This window comes from Clarias gariepinus, chromosome 9 (genome assembly GCF_024256425.1).
Source record: "Clarias gariepinus isolate MV-2021 ecotype Netherlands chromosome 9, CGAR_prim_01v2, whole genome shotgun sequence".
Taxonomy (NCBI): Eukaryota; Metazoa; Chordata; class Actinopteri; order Siluriformes; family Clariidae; genus Clarias; species Clarias gariepinus.
The window spans coordinates 12,310,251-12,329,600 of record NC_071108.1 but is presented as its reverse complement, the minus strand read 5'-3'; the positions used below and the strand labels follow the sequence as shown (position 1 = coordinate 12,329,600).

At 39.2% G+C, this 19,350-nt stretch overlaps 1 protein-coding gene across 1 annotated transcript in view; it reads right to left on the bottom strand.

Moving 5' to 3' along the window:
* The window catches only part of cttnbp2nlb (CTTNBP2 N-terminal like b), a 49,068-nt gene extending 30,268 nt beyond the window's left edge, over positions 1-18,800 (bottom strand). The window contains exons 1-2 of the mRNA XM_053503208.1: positions 18,676-18,800; positions 8,924-9,031 (exon numbers count right to left, since the gene is read on the bottom strand). Coding sequence (XP_053359183.1) covers positions 8,924-9,031; positions 18,676-18,681 — 114 coding nt within the window. The 5' untranslated portion in view covers positions 18,682-18,800. The remainder of the gene's footprint in view (positions 1-8,923; positions 9,032-18,675) is intronic.
* Positions 18,801-19,350: the final 550 nt, after the last annotated feature.

Sequence of the window (19,350 nt, the reverse complement as noted above, 5' to 3'; positions counted from 1 at the left end):
TGAGCTAATGTTTTTGCCATAAGTTTATTATCTAAAATTATATGAAATATTTCATATAGCGTAAACAATTAAGTATTAAGAATGGGCAAAATAATTATCTAAACATTATATCTTATACCAATTATTCGAGAAAGTAATAGTTTTTTAATATACGAACAATATACGAAGGGTGTTCAAGTCAAACCGGGACTTTTGATTGTGCAGAATAACAAAAAAAACAGTTTACTTTTTACAGAAAGAGTAAAAAAAGAGTTATAATCCCCTGTTGCACCGGAACACTTATTTCTGCGTTTTACTAACATCAGTTCAACAAAATTTCCTCAGTAGGCAAGAGCCCTGATTGGACTGCCTTCTTCATGTCTGAAACCCTGGCCTCCCAGGAACTCCTTTATGAGGAAATGGCTTGGAACGAGAACAGGACTGTAGAGGGGATGTAGCAGAAACTCCCACCTCCCGATGTGCAAGTGGTGTTTGTGAATGATTGTGTGTACAGTTCCTCATCCGTTTGATTTTCAAGGATCATAATGTCCACGGGAGCGACTGCAGTCACAGTGGTCAATGGTCAATGACAGTCTTTTATTGCTTTTGAAAGTCTTTTATTGCTGCTGAGAGCCTTCGAGGTTGTGCTTCCGTCTTCCGTGAATGTCAATTGGTTTTTACACCATGAGAAATTTCATCACAAGTCCTGCTTCTAGTCATATCTAATCTTAAATTACTGACGACCTTAAGAAATATTTAACCATAAAATATTAGTTCATCTGAGTCTCTCATACTAAAGCGACTTTATTTTTACAACTCAATATTTGATCTTTTTCTACAGGGTGCGTACATATAAAGTTCATAAAGTTGGAGGCACATTACTGTATAACTAGACGCCTTTGTATGGGTGTGATAGCCTGATGTACACAAACATTTGGCCACAAAGTGTATATATAAATATGAAAGTCAAAATACTAAACTTACCACTTTTTCTTTCCAATACCAATAACTAAACCTCTAAGTGTATATATCTAATACAAATACACATCGGATAATATTTTTCTTTAAAAACTAGCTTTAAAACTAGTATTCTTTTTTGAACTGGAGAACTTCATAAATAAATTCTTGCATTAAAAAAATATAAACTTACCTTCTTTGCCAAATTAAAGTCTTAATTCTATCTGTTTAGTCTTACTCAGATATCTGATCCAGGAGTTTGTTGGGATTGGCCAGCCTTAAGTTATAACAATCAATGCCAAAACAGAATGGTTTTAAAAAAAAAAATTCGCATTTTCATGAAGGGTACCAATAATTCTGAGAGCACAGGCAAACTGCCCACATACACACTACTGTCTTCATTCTTATTAATTATCACTTAATAACATTAATAACTTTACCAGACACACATTTGCCAGTCCTTTTTGCTTTGCGTTGGGGGTTTTGGGGCATTGTATGGTTATTGGAAGAGTTGGGTGTGTTCCTGCTGTCAGAGACCGGCTGTCTGGAAAAAAGCCAATATGTAATACATACACACACACATCCAGAGACGCACACTTGCATTCCAGGTCTTTCAGCACTAAGAAATGCCCCATTCTGCTCTCAGGGTGTGCCACGCCAAGAGCCACAGAGAACGATACAATATAACCATGACCAATGACCAAACATGGAGCTAAGTAAATGTTTCCCTCTTCCTGTATTTATCTCCTTTTGATCGCTCTCTCTCTCACACATTCTCTCTCTCTCTCTCCTTCTTCCTGTCTCCTGCCGCAAATAGTGGACCGAAACACTTCCAATACCAATACGAGGCACAAACTAGTTACTTTCTTTCACCCAACTGGACTCTTAGCTTTCCTTTTAAGGGGATCTTTAAAGGCAATATCTCGAAGGACAGGTCTGAAATCGACGTCCGGGATAAAGAAACGACGAATGAGTCACGCTGATGTAAACAACTTATTTGTTCGGATGTGGTTTATCCCATTTCAGGTTTCTAACTGCAGCAGGAACACAAGCTGTTGGCTCGATCTACTTGACTCCCAGGATTCCAGACCTTTTAGGGCAACACAGTGGAAAAGTATTAACCGGATAATAAAAGAGTTTGGGTTTCAGGTGTCCACTAGATTATATATATATATATATATATATATATATATTTATGATTATTATTATTTCTAAGGACTTATGCGCATGCTTCACAGAAACAGATTTTATACTGGAAGTAATCATTGATATGAGGAGGTTTTCTATGACGAGGCATTTATTTGGCATTTTGAGATGAGGTTTGATTGCAAATCATAGTTACATCACTATAACAAGTGAGAACCGCAGCTTGTTTCCTGGACAATTAAAATATAAATAAGTATGGACAAGGTATGACGTGTCAATCTTTAATTAAAATATTAATTATAGTAATGATAATGATAATAACAATAATAATCATCATCATAATCGAACTGCTAAGGTTAAAAAAACAACACCACCACTTGATGTACTGATGTTGAAAATGACCACATCACATCACACATGTATATCAACCTCAGCCTGTATGAGATCTATAGTACTGTAAAATTTTAATCTGATTAGTTAGGAAATCTGTAGCATTCCGGTCAGGTCACACATACACACACTATCTGTATCTCCTTGCTAAAAACACACAAACAAATTCCCAGAATGGCACACTGGGAGGGCAGGAAACCATGCCTAACAGGAAACAGAAGAGAGCATAGATCCAGCATGAGCCCATAAGACACAGACACTGTTACACACTCGAGCGCAAACACACATCCAGAGCTCCATCAGGGGCTGGAAGTCTCCGAAGCATTCATGCTTTCTCAATGTCTCTACTGTGTAAAGTGGCCTTTTAGGCCTGAGTCAGACAATAAAACACAGTAATCTAACTCTCACATACACACAAATGCACTGCTTGCTCCGGCAGGGTGGTTAAAAAAAAAAAAAAAAGAAAGAAAGAAAGAAGGGGAGAAAGAAAAGTACAGCCTCTAGGCAAAAAAGAAAACCCCAGTGAATAACACACGCTTGTGTGCATGTGTATGTGTGTGTGTCGAGGAAACAGCATTGGTGCATTGTGACCGGGGGCCTAAAGACAACTCCCTCTACTCCCTCTAGATTGATAATAAACTCAGCACACAGGCCCAGTGTTTCTCTAGTGCCAATCACTTACCTAGCTGCATGTTAAAAACAGCAACACCAGTAAACATCTACTGTACCATTAGCACTAATCACAACCTAACCTGTATGATCGAAGGGTGTGAACATTCAAGTTTTGGAACAAGTAGAGTTAATCATTTTGTTATTACTATCCATCTCACAGGCTCAGATTACAGAAGAGCTGCGTATAATCGTCCGCTCCGGCATGCTCGTTTTCACACATCAGTCACACATCTCTCTCAACTCATGTTTCTGGGCAGACACATGTCTTCAGTGGGTGGACCTGCGTGCACGCTGCGAGGCTTTCTACAACGAAATGTGAACTCTTGCCGGGATAGTGTTTCCTTTCTAAATAGGCCTTAAGAAAAAGCACGGAGCTTTTCTCTGTGAGCGAACACCGTAACACAATATTACTAATACCCTAATGCTTTAATACAAGAACACGGACGTTAATAATGACCAGCGTGGACTGAGCCACAGGGTTTCGGTTTCAGTATTTCATGTGGTATCAGTACTATATGATTCAGCCTTTGCACTTCTTTATGAGTCTATCACTATACTGTACACACACACTTATACACCATATAGTCATATACGTACTAATGCGTTTGTACAGTATTTTGAATTACTCTTAACCAAAGGTCAAACCTTGTTACCCTGAATCATAAAAAAGGAAATAATTAGGCCATACAGTCACTTCTACAGTAGTTACACAACAGCTCTGAACAGACTCATGAGTTTTTTTTTCTTTTTTCCCATAAACATGGGCTTTCCAAAAATCTAAACACTGACCTCCATCTACTTCTAAACTCTTTTTCTCCACCATTTGAGAAAATATATCTATGCTTAAATTAGAAGTGCCAGGAAGTCAGGAAAACCCAAATTCTCTTTTTTGTTTGTTTGCCGGAATTCAGCTGCAGTGACCTCTGATTATCATTTCAAATTTAAATAGATATAAATATATATATATATATGTTATCTTTAGAACTTGTATAAATACAGTACATTCTATTTAAAAAACGTTTTTTTGGTTGTTCCTGTCAAACGGACCATCAAAACCTCACACAAATTTGGCACATGTTGTACACAATGCTCTCATTTTATCCGGGCTTGGGACTGGGTAGACACTGAGTGGCTCGATCCTGGATGCTCAGATCCTGAAGACCATCAACCTAGAGCCTTAGCCACCTAAGCCACCACTTACTCACCTTCTATACCGCTTTATCCTGTATTCAGGGTCGCGGGGACCTGGAGCCTATCCCAGGAAGCTAGCAGGGTACACCCTGGAGAGAGAGCCAATCCATCGCAGAGGACACACACTCATTCACACACTACGGGCAATTTGGGAACACCAATTAGCCTAATCTGCATGTCTTTGGACTGTGGGAGGAAACCGAAGTACCCGGAGGAAACCCACCAAGCATGGGGCGAACATGCAAACTCCCTGCACACAGAGACAGGAATCGAACCTGGCCCGGGAATCGAACCCGGACCCTAAAGGTGGTCCTGAAGGCTAACCACTACACCACTGTGCCACCCTCCTGAGCCACCACTCCATATAAATGCATTTAATTGCTATAACCTCTTTTTTGTAGTGGCTATCACAGTAGCCTTGCACCTCCAGGGTCAGGGGATCAAGTCCCGCCACAGATCTGTGTGTAAAATTGGCATGCTTGGTGAGTTTCCTCCAGTTTCCTCACACAGTCCAAAGACATGCAGGCTAGGCTGGTTGGCATTTCTAAATTGTGTGTAAATGTGTCTACATGGTATGTCCCAAGCCTGGTTAAAAAAGGAGGGTTGAATGTAGGGGTGCAGATACCACCATTTGTAAAAATGAAAACCAATTGGTTTTAAAGCCATGGGAATACTGTCCACTGATAACATATTACATCATAACATACAGTATTTCTGTCAAGAAGTGTGACGCCTGCAGGTATGGCCTTCATGCCTCTCAGTCGCACTGACAGATGAATGGTCCCTATGTTTGTTAGTCCCAGTGACAGAGGTGTGGCCTTGATACCTGTTAAGTCCTTGTACGATTGGCCTTCCTGTTAGTTTTAGTAAAGAAGTGTTCTTTTCATCTGTGCCTGTTATTCCCTGTAATGCAGGTGTGGTTTTTATGTAAGTTAATTCTGCTAATAAGGTCATGGCCTTTCTGGTTTGTTGATCCCAGTAACAAAGGTGTGTCCTTTATGTCTGCTAGTCCAGTTGAATGAGGGTTTGGCATCTTCATCTGATTCAGTGTGGGTGTGGGTCCTCGAATTCCTCATAGCTAAAGGGGTTTTGGTGCAATACTAAATCCTATTGTACCAAATGATATTAGCTAACAGATATCTTTGACACACACTATCCACAAAAAGGGGCCCCGAAGACTAAAATTTGAGAACACGTTTGGTTGTGTGCTGGACCTGTTTCACTTGGTGTGCGTCTCCTGTCTTATTGTCCTGCCAGTCTTCCGTGTTGCCTGGGTAAGGCATTCAAAAGTAATGAGACCACCAATGCCTGTACAATAGCCGCTTATTGGGATGCTGGGTTTCGCCTTATTTAGTGGTTAGTATATTGCAAGTACACCACTGGGATTGTAAAAAAACAAAAACAAAAAAACACTGGAAAGAGGAAGTGCCTGTCGTGTTCTTTTATGGCATTGTTTGTCGATGCTTTTGTTTAGTTTGGGACGTGCCTTGTCTTTCTCTTGTTTGTCTTGGTGTCGTTACTGATGTCCTACTATAATAATAATAATAATAATAATAAATCTAATACAGTCCTGCCTTGTGGATTTTCGCCCTTAAGCTACTAAAATTAACATTAAAAATGACCTAAATTTTTATATATACACTAGATAAACTAAAAGTTTATCTTTTGCATATTTTTGTATGTGCCCAACACTTTTGCTGAGTACTACTGTATTAACAGCTGTTTTACTGAGCTTGCTGGAGAATATGAGCTCTTCTGGTAACTTTGTCACACTCACTCCTTTCTATTTTTATGCAAATCCCATAAGCGTACATTAGGTTTTTTGTTTCCATGTGAAAACTGGGCTGTCTTGTACTATATCGTTTTTTCTTTTACAGTCATGCATATATTCTCCTGTAATGTTTTTACATAATTATGCAGACATGATAAACATATATAACAGAATTTGTACAGCATATAATATGGTGCCTTTTTGACTTTTGCACAGTACTGTATATATATATTTTATACTGTGCAAATATAAAATAAAATAAATATTAAAAAAAAATTTGCATTATGCATTTTGTGTATGATTTAGCACCATAGTACCATGGGTCTTAAGGAACACAGGTTATTGAGGTTTATTGTCTATGTATTTTATATTTGACTTAATTTAAATGTCTTCTTAAAATGTTTTAATCATTTGTTAAAAAATAAATAAATAAAAAAAAAAATAATAAATATATATATATATATATATATATATATATATGTAAAATATTTTTTGGTTGGTTGGAACGGATTATCTGCATTTCAATTATTTCCTATGGGAAAATGTGTACCACAATATGAAATTTCACCTATTCAATTTGTATGCCGAGGTATCGCTGTATAGCTGTATAAACATCAGTAGTGCAGTCCAAGATATAATAGACCTGCATTGTTTAGAACTGCTATCCTGGAGTCTCCTTTCCCGAGCATGTCCGCGGGGGTTGCCAGAATCCCAGCATGCCCTCTGCTTTGATACACAGGCAGCCGTAAAACATGCAGGAGGGGGTGCTACGGGCATAAAACCCTAATGAGGCCCGCTCTGATCTCTGTGTATCCTGCTCTGTCATTATCACTGGCTTCACCCTCCTGCTGTACCACGTACAAACAGTCTTAACCACACACACTTACAGTACGTTACAGTACGCTAAAAGTGCAATTCTCCCTGTCTAGTTTTATTCAATTAAGCAGCTGTGATTTACATTCTCTGCATGATGAAACATCAAATGGAGTAGAGACATGGAGAATTAGTGTGAGGCAAAAACCTTCATGCTTAAATGGTCATAGATAAGTTAAGTTAAAAAATGGTAATAAGCATGTGCATGATGCATACGAGAACAAAACAAAAAAAAAACCTGTTAACCCATCACAACCGTGTGAGAAAAATTGCTAGGTGTGAAACACAAATCAGCAGCTCCAGCTTTTAGAAATCAGCGTTTGTTTTGACACGATATGTCACTTAGTGTGTGGGTGTGTGTGTGTGTACGAGCTACTGTACAGTATGAGCTAACACACATGGTTGCAAAGGTGCTAGCCGCCTGCTACAGAGCACTGAACAGACGCCGAGCAGGGCTGATGCTGATTTCCTACGCTGAGTGAGTGTGTGTCATTTACAGGAATAGCACTGCTTGCTATTGTTCTCTGATCTGCTGATTTCCTCAGCAACAAACACACACACACACACACACACACACACACACACACACACAGAGCATATTTCCTTCTAAATACAGGCGTATCATAGCTCTGCGCTAGTAATATTCTCAGAGACGAGCGTACAGACCTGCGTAGACAGTTGTCGAGGTTTAATATTGAAACAGCACAGAGCTGATATAATCGAATAATACAAAAAGTAAAGAAACAGGAAAATTAAAAAAATCATTCTTGAGATGAAGCACGACCTTAAAGTTGATTTACTTTCTAATAATATGCTTTACGGTCCTTATACCACATTATAGCCAATGTTGTCCTTTCATTTTAACAACGAATGACATGTTATAAAACTTTATCCATTTACAATGTAATACTGTGGGGCATGAGAATCATGAGAATCCAAAGTTTCTGTAATCCTTTATTTTACAGCCTGTTCTCCCACCAGCTTCTCTTTTTTTTCTCATGCAGCTTGTTGTGTTTTCCAGGAAACTGTAAAGCCCTTTATTCTGATGACTTTCTCATGAGGGTAAGAGCATTTTCACTTTTTTATTCACTTTAATTTGTACAGATTGCTCCCCCGCTGGCCAGCATTCACATGGGTTTTTGTGCTCCGTTCTCGGGTACACTTCCATATTTTCCCCCTCTGATAAGGCAGGTGACAGTACTTGGTCTGTGAGCCACCATTGAAAAAAACAAGGAAGTTAACTTTCACGCTATGCCTAATATTATTGATATTTCTGTAAAAAAAAAAGTCCCTTCCTACTTTAACAGCTATGGCTGTGTAGGTCAAAGGATGGGATTGGCACAAGCTATGCACACATGGCAATTTCCGGTAAGAGAGATGGCACTGATGACGTCACATCCAACAGCAATCGTCTTCCCTTCTCAGGTACGATTGCTTCCATATATGATTCGATTCGTGCCCGAGTACACTGTATCGTTCCTTTTAAAGCAGGCACTGTTCCTGATTGTGTCCTCACTGATTAAAATGAACCAGACTTTGGGGTGAAGTGTTGCTGGAGACCTAATGTGAAAAAGCCCTATTGAAGCACTAACACTGGAGACTCTTTCCTAAACCCCATTTATATACTGATTAAATACTTCAACCATTTTAATCAACCTTTCAGCCTATATCAACTATTACAGATGTTTATTGGGAGAGCAAGTCACTATATGAGCTTTTTTTTTTTTTTACAGAAACTACAATATATTAGATACTGTACAGTACAGTGCATTATATAAACTTTGCCGCTGGCTGCTATTACAGAACATTCATCAAACTCAAAAACACTAGGAATTACTTTCAGACTCCCAGCTGCTGCCAGTGTATCTGCATATTTGACACAGGTGAGGTTTGAATGCATTTGTTTATCTCGAGTGTGTGCGTGTCTGTTTTTGCACTCCTTACCCTGAGAGTGTGTATGACGAGGTCCTGCGCCTCCAGCTCTCCCTCCAGGATGCTCAGGAGCATTAGCAGCTCTGCTTTACTCAAAGTCTCGACGTCCATCCTGCTGGGCTGCAGCACACACATGAAATATAACAGATATATTATAACATAAATGTAAGCAAGATTTCAATTAGTGCTGAGTGATATGGAGTTTCAAACTTTATATGTTAAAATAAAACACTACAAACTAATAATAATAATAATAATAACAGCTCATGATCCAAAATGATTGAGATGATTTGAATTTCGTATCAAGTTTGTGCATGATAATGAAGATCAGGAACCCTAATGTTGTAAAACAGACCGTTGTACAAAAGCAGTAACAATGTTGCGATGGCGTTCATTGTTGCAATGATGTCGTCTTTCCAGTTAGAATGTCTTTAATCAAATGATCCTGAGATAACAAATCAAAAACAACCTCAAAAGAATATTTTTGTTATTCTGAGTATGTATGCCAATTTGCATCCATCCGGCCACGTCCATGATTGCTTAACTTTCTAACGCTTTTAAAATTCCAATCAGAGGTTGGGACGGGCACCACATATCTTTCGCAAATATTACCGTGAGGTGCATCTTCATTTGCAATCCAAATTACTGTAGCATAACATTGTGTTTCCACAACGCAAACTGTATCGAACTGCATCACGTCAGAAAAGATCTCAGACCCTAAGCGTTTGCATTTAAAATGAGTTCAAATCCTGTTCAGTCCAATAGTTTTTGCATTAATATTGTTTTAAAGTCATTTCTATTAGGGATGCACCGAAATTTCGGCCGCCGAAAATTTTCGGCCGAAATAGCATTATCGGTTTCGGCCGAAACGTAAGAAAGCGCCTAAAAAAAAGCCAAAATTGTCGCCACGCCTCTCCCATTCTCCCGTCTCGTTCGCGCTGTCATTACGCATCAAACACGGAGTATGTCAGCGGTTTGGAAGCCTTCAAAATTTCAGATGGGGACAATATGCAACATTTTTTTAATACAAACAAAAAGAAAATATTTTAAACATGTTTTTTAATGAAGCCATTTTCGGTTTCGGTATCGGTTTTCGGCCAAGTGCATCCAAAAATTTCGTTTTCGTTTTCGGCCCAGAATTTTCATTTCGGTGCATCCCTAATTTCTATCTCATCATATTAGAGGCGTTCGTTCAAGGTATCCCATCACCATGTAGTCGATGTTGTTCTGACATCATTTCATCAAAGTAATTCTAACCTAATGCCAACGTTGTCCCAACATCTGTAACGTTGCCAAATTAACATTACCAAAGAGCTTTGCTGTCAGTTGCATGGAAATATGTTTACTAGAGCACTTCCTTTTTTTTCCTCATTTGTTTATCATTTCGTAAATAGTAACTAACTGTTTGAGTGCAATTGTAGGATCGGTTAAAATTTTAACAAAAAAAAAAAACAAAAGAAACATGCAAACCCTCAAACACATACTTGCGCACCGCACAGATCTCAACTACTGCTATGCCTATACCTAACACTAATCGTAATCGAAAGAACTAAAACAAAAACATTAGAATTACTAAAAAGTAATTTTTTTCATCCTAACATCATGATTATACATGCACAAACACAAACACTGGTGTTTAAAACTGATATAAAACACTTAAATGCAGTTGTTAATGGAAAGTGTGTATTCTGTATTCGAAAAGTTGATCCTGTTATAATACTGATCAGATTAAAGCCAAGCTTGATCCTTATTAATTTGTTATTTTTGTTTTCTCACTTTGTTCGAGTTTTTCTTTACATTTGTCTGACTGTGCCCTGCGTTGAATTGGCACCAGTGTTGGGTCCAGCCCACAGGCAAACCTGTAGTATAAAGCGGTATAGACGATGAGTGAGTGAGTAAGAGAATTTTGCTGGCAATGGCAGAGGCCACATCTGACCAAAAGACGTCTCAGACTTAAAAGCTACTCATTTCCCATCTCTAAATGCTTATTATGAGACACGGAGAGCTCATGTGCCAAATGCTACTTCTCCTGCCTTTCTGCAGTTCTACAGCTGTGCATTTATGACGACTCCGTAATGACCATGTGACCTTACTGCGGCTTAGAAAAACACAGGGGAGTGGAGTAAGCGATGATGGTCTCGGCCTGTCGGCACAAATCCCTTTTCTCATACTGTACACGCACCAGGCCATGACCTAGGCCCTTGTGTGACATTATGGCAAAGGCAAACATCAGATCCACAAAAGCTCCATAGAACAACAGTACATGGGGAATTCCAAGTGTTATACCGGTCTGACTCTCAGGAAGACTACATGTCTGGTACATACTGTAGTGCGTATTCAATCCCTTAAAACTGAGCCCACAGCTTTTACGCGTCTAGACTCCTGACTCTGCCTTGCATCATCGCCTCTGCACCGGTCAGCCTAAACAAACACTCGATGTAATGATAACATCTGGATTCCTTCCAGTACGCCTTGCAGTTTTCCTCACTAATAATGAGTCATGTTGACTCAGATATGCAGGGACAGTACAAAACTCTCCAGAATTTCCACTGTATGATGACATCATGTCCCGATTCTATTAACACGCTCACACTCACACACACACGCACAAGTTCTCCATGTGTGTAAGTTTGTTTCATTTTCAAACAGACCGTTTTTCCAAGGCTCTTTTGGTGTTCGGGTGAATTCCATAGACAATGAGACATAACTCTAGAGACAAGTTAATAACACAAAGGGCTTTAAGGGTATTTTTTTTAATCATGTCCTGTTTAATCACCCTGCCAGACCGGTCTCTTAAAAGACATAACTTTTAACATTGTTTCTGTTTCGACGTCTGAGTTACGAGCGCTCGTAAAAACGGTTACAATGGAATCCGGTTCTGTAAATCCACAAATTTTATTCTTAAAGTGCAGTGCTTATTCCCTTGGAGTTGAACACTGATCTGTTTTCCCTCTTAACATGGTTCGTTCGGAGATCTCCAGCTCTCACAGGAAATCACACTTACGGGTGCGGACTACAATTGAAAATGCACATTTGTTTCAGTTGTATACAGTAGTTAACCGACGAACCACTTCACTCGAGGTCGCATGGACAACTGATCTGAGACTGTCTCAATGAGGTCTAACATGGACTGACAAATCTGAAATAAAAATTTAATTTCAGGTAACCGCCTTCTCCAAGGACCACAGGCTGTATAAAAAAAACAGATCGGGTCAGATCGGATTTGCATGCCATGACTGCTCACATTCATAATTATAAGTGACTTTGATTTGACTCTAATGTGGACGTGTCTGTCCTCTGAAACGGCATGCATGCACACATCGATATGTCCCCGCTCGCCATCAAGGTTAAAAAGAGGTTAGTTTGTGGGCTCACTCATTCATTTTAAACAATAGATGCAATTTCAGCAAATGTATGCTTGGGATGTTACTCTAGAGGATGACAAGCAGTTAGTCAACTGTAAGTGTTGTGGTCCAGAAGAAAGAAAAAACTCTGATACCATGCTTTAGCTGTTTTAGCTAAAGCTATTGCTGGTGATGCTATAAAATCAACGCTTAAAGCTGACTGACGTAAGCCTAGGCATGCACAAAAGTCATATGGATTCTAATGTGCCCGTTGTTGTACAGTATCTCTTATGTTAGGGTTAGTGGTTTAGTTTAGATACTTCCTAGTATCAAGTCTCCACTGAGCAAGAGACAATATCAGAAGTCTCTTACCTGGGCTAAGGTTAAAAAGGACTGGACCGTTGCTTGGTGGTCCAAAGTCTTTTTTTTTATAAGCAAGTAAATTTTGCATTTTTGGAAATCAGTCTCCCAAAGTCTGGAGAAAGAATTGAGAGACTCAGAATCCAAGCTGCTTGAAGTCCAATGTTAAGGTTCCACAGTCAGTGATGATTTAGGGTGTGGTGTAATCTGCTGGTGTTGGTCCAAAGTCAATGTAGCCGTCTACCAGGATATTTTAGAGCACTTCATGCTTCCGTCTATCGACAAGCTTTGTAAAGATGCCCATTTCTTTCCCAGCAGGCGTTAGCACTTGCCCATAGTGCCAAAACTACTGTAGCACTAACTGGTTCGCTGACCATGGTATTATTATGCATAATTGGCTAGCCCATTAGCCTCACCTGGACCCTATAGGAATCTATAGAGTATTGTCAAAAGGAAGATAAGAAACACCTAATCCAACCACCTGAGAGATGAGCTGAAGGCTGTTATCAAAGCAACCTGGTCTTGGCAGGTTATTACACTTCAGCAGTGCCAGAGGCTGATCTCCACTACACTATGACGTATTGAGGCAATTATTCGTACTAAAAGAGTCTCGACTGAGGATCAAGTGCATAAATAAACATACTCTTTTGATTAAGCTTAGAAAATATTCTAATATTATGAGATACTGGATGCTTGATTTTCATGACCTATAAGCTGTAATCATCAAAATTAAAACAAAAAAGTATTGAAATAATAAAAAAATGTAAAAATAAAATATAAAAAAATTTAAAAACTTGAAATATTTCACTTGAATATAGAATTTATGAGTTTCGCTTTTTAAAATTAAATTACACCAACAATACTAATAATGTACATAATCATAATGTAAATTTTGCACAATATTCTATTTTGTAAAATGCACTGTAGAATTATCCCATGTGTAAACACTATCAGGGGTGTGAGTGTGTGTTAGGCGTCCCTGCTCATATCTATAAGCAAACAGCTTAAAAGAGTAGTCAGTCAACCGAACACACTGACATGACAAACTATTTACAATAAAACCATAGTTACCAAAAGTAATAATGAAAAAATCACAGCGCTTTCCCTCCTTTATTGCATTTCTTATTTGCTTTAGAATATTATGTTTACTGAAATAATATCATTGCCTAAGAACTTTGGGGTACAAGTGGTACACAATTCATGCAAGAATGCACAGATTCAAAAAATCACAGAAAATCTCAAACATTAATTTTAATGATTATAAGAATAAAAAAGATGGTGAAAAAGTTCACTGCAACACTTAGACTGAGATCTGCTTTCCATTTCATGATCAAACCACTAACCACAACACATCATTACTTCCACATCACCACTACAGCCTCTCTCTCTCCCTCTCACACAAACACACATACTGTACACACACACACACACACACACACACACACACACACACAATTTAGAACTTTCCTTTTTATACATCTTATTCAATGACTATTTAAAGACTGGGGCGGCTATGCCAAAAAAAAAAAAAAAAGAAAAAAAAGAAAAACACTATGATGCATATGCAGCATTTTTAGATGTTGTAAACAAGTTAGCAAAAGCCTGAGAAAGAAATGATGGCATTCCTCTAAAGTTTACTGTAGGCCTGCATGGTAAAAAGTCAGTTCCTCCCTGAGGGCACAACAGTTGTTAAAAAGTGTTGCACAGCCAGGTGATCAGTCAAAACTGAGCGTCTCTGCTATGACAGAGGAATCCAACTGCTCCTTTTACTCAATACAGCAATTACAGGTAGACAATGTACCAAAAATGTCATTTCACATTAGCCTGACCCTGAGTGGATTTTCATATGCTCTATTTAAGCTCACAGTGTTTTCTCCTGGTTTCTCCGGTTTCCCGGTAGAGATCGACGTTCAGAATGGGGAAACGTGATCTTGGTGATTTTAAACATGGAATGATTGTTGGAGCCAGACATTTTGTACAACTGTGATAAGCAGAAAAGCATCTCAGAATGCACAAAAGGTCAAACCTTAAGTCGAATTCCACATCTGTCAGCCAAGAACAGAAAAGCAGCACTGGGAAAAGCTCACCAAAACTAGACTGGAAAAACAGCCTGATGTGAAGAATCCGAAGTTCTGCTGAGGCACACAGATGGCAGGATTGGAACTTGGCACTAACAGCATGAAGCCATGGACTCATCCTGCTATGTGTCAACAGACCAGTCTGGTGGAGGTGGTGTAATCATGTGGGGAATGTCCTTCTTGGCACGCTTTGGGCTTTTGAATTCCAATCGCCGACTGCTTGAAAGACAAAGCCTATTTGAGTAGTTACTAAGCATGTGCGTCCCTTCATGACCAAAATCGACCATTCCAGCATGATGATGTACCTTGTCACAAAACAAAAGTCTTTTCAAACAGATTTCTATGAACCTGACAATGAATTTGTTGTTTTTCAGTGGCCTTCATGGTCACTAGACCTGAAAGATTCACAGCAGTGAAGTGCACCTGAAGTGCAATCTCAAAGGAATGTTTTGAATATCTTGTTGAGTCATGAAGATCATAGGGTCATATAAGTCTGTATAGCCTATTCTATGTGACTTACAACCTAGATTATGTGCCAATCCATCACGGGCCACAACCCCATACACATTCTGTCTAAAAAAATGTCTTTGGACTGTGGGAGGAAACTGGAGCACCCGGAGGAAACTCACCAAGCATGGGGGAACATGCAAACTCCATGCACGCAGACCTGAGGCGAGAATCGAAACCTGACTCTGTGTAGCTTTTTGTGAGATCTACTGTAGCATTAATAAATGGATTTAACACATTTAAAAAACCTCTCTGGTTTCCTGACTTGAAACGAAGTGGCATTTTTTATTTTTTTGTCTTATCAACTTCAAGTGAAAGGAAAAGGTGGAGGCTGGAAAGGGAACAACTGTTTATAGCTAATATAAGAGAAGTGATAACAGGAACTAACCACTGCAGTTGTGTGGAGGTCCCACACACTAACTTTGTAACAGTAACTTTAAAGAAATAAAAAATTTCTGAAAAAGATTAGGTGGTTAAGTACTACATTTTGATGTGTTATGTGTATATACAGTACTAGTCCAGGGGCAGTGGTGGTTCCACCTGCCTTGTGGAAGGCCCGGATTCAAGTGCTAGTGCTGATCATAAGCCTGGAGAAAAATGTGATCGCCGTGTCAGAAAGTACGTTAAATGTAAGCCTCAGATGGTCCTGTGGCAATCCTGTAACTTAATCACCCAAAGAACGATGGCATTTTTATCAATCACTCATTCAACAAGGTATGGGTTATGTTTCAAATATCCATCTGGATGTTTTGGGTCAAGTCTGCAGAGCATAAGTATTATTGAATGAATCACATCCCTCTCAACATTGTGGCTTCAGCACAGAGCGTTTTTTGGTTTCACTGCCGATACTCAGCCACATGCCAGCTATTCTGAGATGCTTTAAAACTCACAATTTGACTGCTGTTCCACCACATCCCCTTTTTCTTTGAACTGAAATTCCCTGTTAATCCATTTTCTATGCCGGAAATGATAGTGCTAAATAAAAGTGCTATAAACGACCTTTATGAGGAGGAGCATGCACGCCAGAAGGTGTTATATTAAACCACAAACCACAAGCTTCTTCTTGCTACTTATATACTAATAAGAAGCCAGGTAGTAGAACCATGCGTCAATTTCCTGAATAGATGCTAAAAATGCATCACATACATCAACAGGGCAAATAATAGAAGTCTATTCAGATGGAGATTATGCAGACAAAAATGGTATAGTGAAAATGCACCTATTTTAAAAATAGATTTAAATCCCTTAACCTAATTCTGGCAACATGGCGAAATAGTGGTAAGCAATGTCCCCTTGCACCTCCAGGGTTCAGTTCCCACCTCAGGGTCTGTGTGCATGCAGTTTGAACGTTCTTCCCATGCTTGGTTGGTTTCCTGCATGTGCTCCAGTTTCCTCCCACAGTCCAAAGGCATTGTTTCAAAGACAGATCAGGCTAATTGGTGTTCCCAAATTGCCTGTAGTTTTAAATGTTAACCGGAGGTCCTATCACGGTTGTGAAAATGTACATCTAATCTTGTACAGGGCCCAGGGGCCTTCAGCTTATCCCAGGAGACTTGGGGCAGGGGTTCACCCTGGACATGGGACTACAGCCATGGACACAGAGGCAATTTAGGAACACCAGTTGGCCTATTCTGCATGTCTTTGAACTACTGTAAACATGCAAACTCCACACACGCAGACCCAAGGTGTGAGGCCAGAGTGCTAACCACTATTTCACCGTGCCAACCTGTCTTATTCATAAATAAACTAAATAAGTACATTTGAATCTGCTTAAAGTTATATATTCTTTTTGAACCCGTACAAATAATTGTGTGTAAAATATTATTACAGCCCAATCCAGATAAGGCACATGAAATAACCTATGACTATGAGATCTAACACACAGGATGTACGCTTGGGTGTTACAGGAATTTTAGGAATTGATTTCCTTATAGACGTACTGTATCAAATATTAACAAAGCATAACAACAACAACATTTTAGAGTCATATAAACAGCCATAAAGCACCTGCTTATTAACCTGATCTGAGACCGGCATTCCTCCCATTACTGCCATTTAGGCTGCAAAGACTTGTTTCTGCACCTGGTTTAATGACTGTTATGTATAAGTTTTCTCCTGTGTCTCTGATTTCGTCCTAGCATCCAGAAACACAGTACAGTAAGTAGATTATCTATGTGAAATTGCCCCAGGGTGTGAATGAGCGTGAGGATATGTGGGTGCTTTGTTGCCCTGTGATGAACTGGTGTCCCATTCATGGTGCAATCAGTCTTCCCGGAACAGGCTCCCTGCAACCACGACCAGACAGTTAAGATGAATGATTAGTGAATAATAAATGAGGCTTCCGCTATATGTTTCGCTCTCTGCAACCGCACTGCAGAAAACGGTGTATTACAGCAATCTGACCTCTTAACCTTTCAACCTTCTATCATGGCACATAAAACCTTTAACAGGTGTACAGGTGTAGATCCAAGTTCAGCTCTCAATCGTGGAAAACCTCAGTCATTGTCTATACTGCTTTATGCCGTATACAGAGCAAGAGTATGCTGTGCAATCCACACACACACACACTCACACACACACTACTGGCAATTTGGGAACACCAATTAACCTAATCTGCTTGTGTTTGAACTGTATGAGGAAACCCAGCAAGCACAGGGAGGAACATGCGAACTCCATGCACTTGAACCCGGCCCCTGGAGGTGCAAGGCTACAGTGCTGAAAAAACAAAGCTACAAAGTCGACAAACACTTGTTGTATGACGTGAAGGTCATAAAACAGTGAATCTGAAATTACACTAACGAGACTGACTGCATTTTTTTTGTACTTGAGAGATCATGACAGTGTGCCATCAGCATGCCTAATCAAATGTGCATCTTTTGAAGATGCACATTATTTTTAATTAAAAATAATTATCATTCATTGGGTTACTTTAATTGTAATCCTTTAATACAGTCAAACAGTCATGGCTACTAAACACATGCATTAACAATAAACAGTAAACTTACAGCATAGTAGGATCCAATAGATCTAATAGATCCAACAGATCCTATACTCAGGATCAAAGATCCTGTTAAGCTGAAAACGCATTTCACAATGATTAGCATATGAATGATTCAAATAATATCTCAAATAACCACAATACACCAGGATAGCACAGATAGCAAGACATTTAGGGTGCGTTCAAGAGCGCATGCCACCATGTTAAACTGTATATCAAGAATTATTAATGTTATACGATTCAGTACGGTTGTAAGAACCTATTATAAATTTAATTCTTGTAAGATTATCATGCAAAAACAATGCAACTTCAACATGCATGTAAACTGTGATCAATCTTTCAGTGCAGTAGGGTGTAAGGTGTACGCACTGTAACAACATCATTATTAACTATTCTCAGGAAGCACATGTTTCATCGCTTTTGCTTTCCCTTCTCCTCAGACACTTTCAACAATACAAGGAAACTGATTCCACATACCTTCATACGCTCCAACAGCGGCTCATCAATTCCTGAAATATTCCCACTCTTCGTGTATCAGCTGTCCTGGTATGAGCTGTACAGTACAGCATTCCCTGCGGAAAAATGGACTTGCAGTCGGTGACAAAGTAGCAAACCAATAGAGAGCGCGACGACAGCGGGCATCAGCCAATAGCAGGAGAGTTAGAGCGTTAGTGGGAGGAGCTAAAAAGCCCGACCGCTGTAGCCGCCTCTTTGTCTGCAGTGTCTTCATGGAAAACGTGATTTATTTCATATACACGTGATTTTTTTTAATAAATATTTAACTGTAAACAATTTAAACATACCTGCACGCATGCCACGTCTCTACTTCAATATTCTTTCATTTTTACTGTATATTATGTAAATGCCAGGCTATCAGATATTAATATAAACAAAGCTTCTTCATAGGTAACTTACGACGTACAACTTACTTATGTTTTTGTTTTGTTTTGTTCGTCTGTTTATAAAATGGCGTATATATAAAAAATGGAAGTACAAGTACGTACGTTACTACCTGAGTGGGTTTAACGTAGCTGAAAGATATACAACAAGATACTAGAAAATATTAATACCTGATAGGAGAGAAGGTGTTTTGTGTAACTGGTATTCCTGCGCCATCTTGTGGAATACGGCGGAATTGAACGCCTCAAGGCA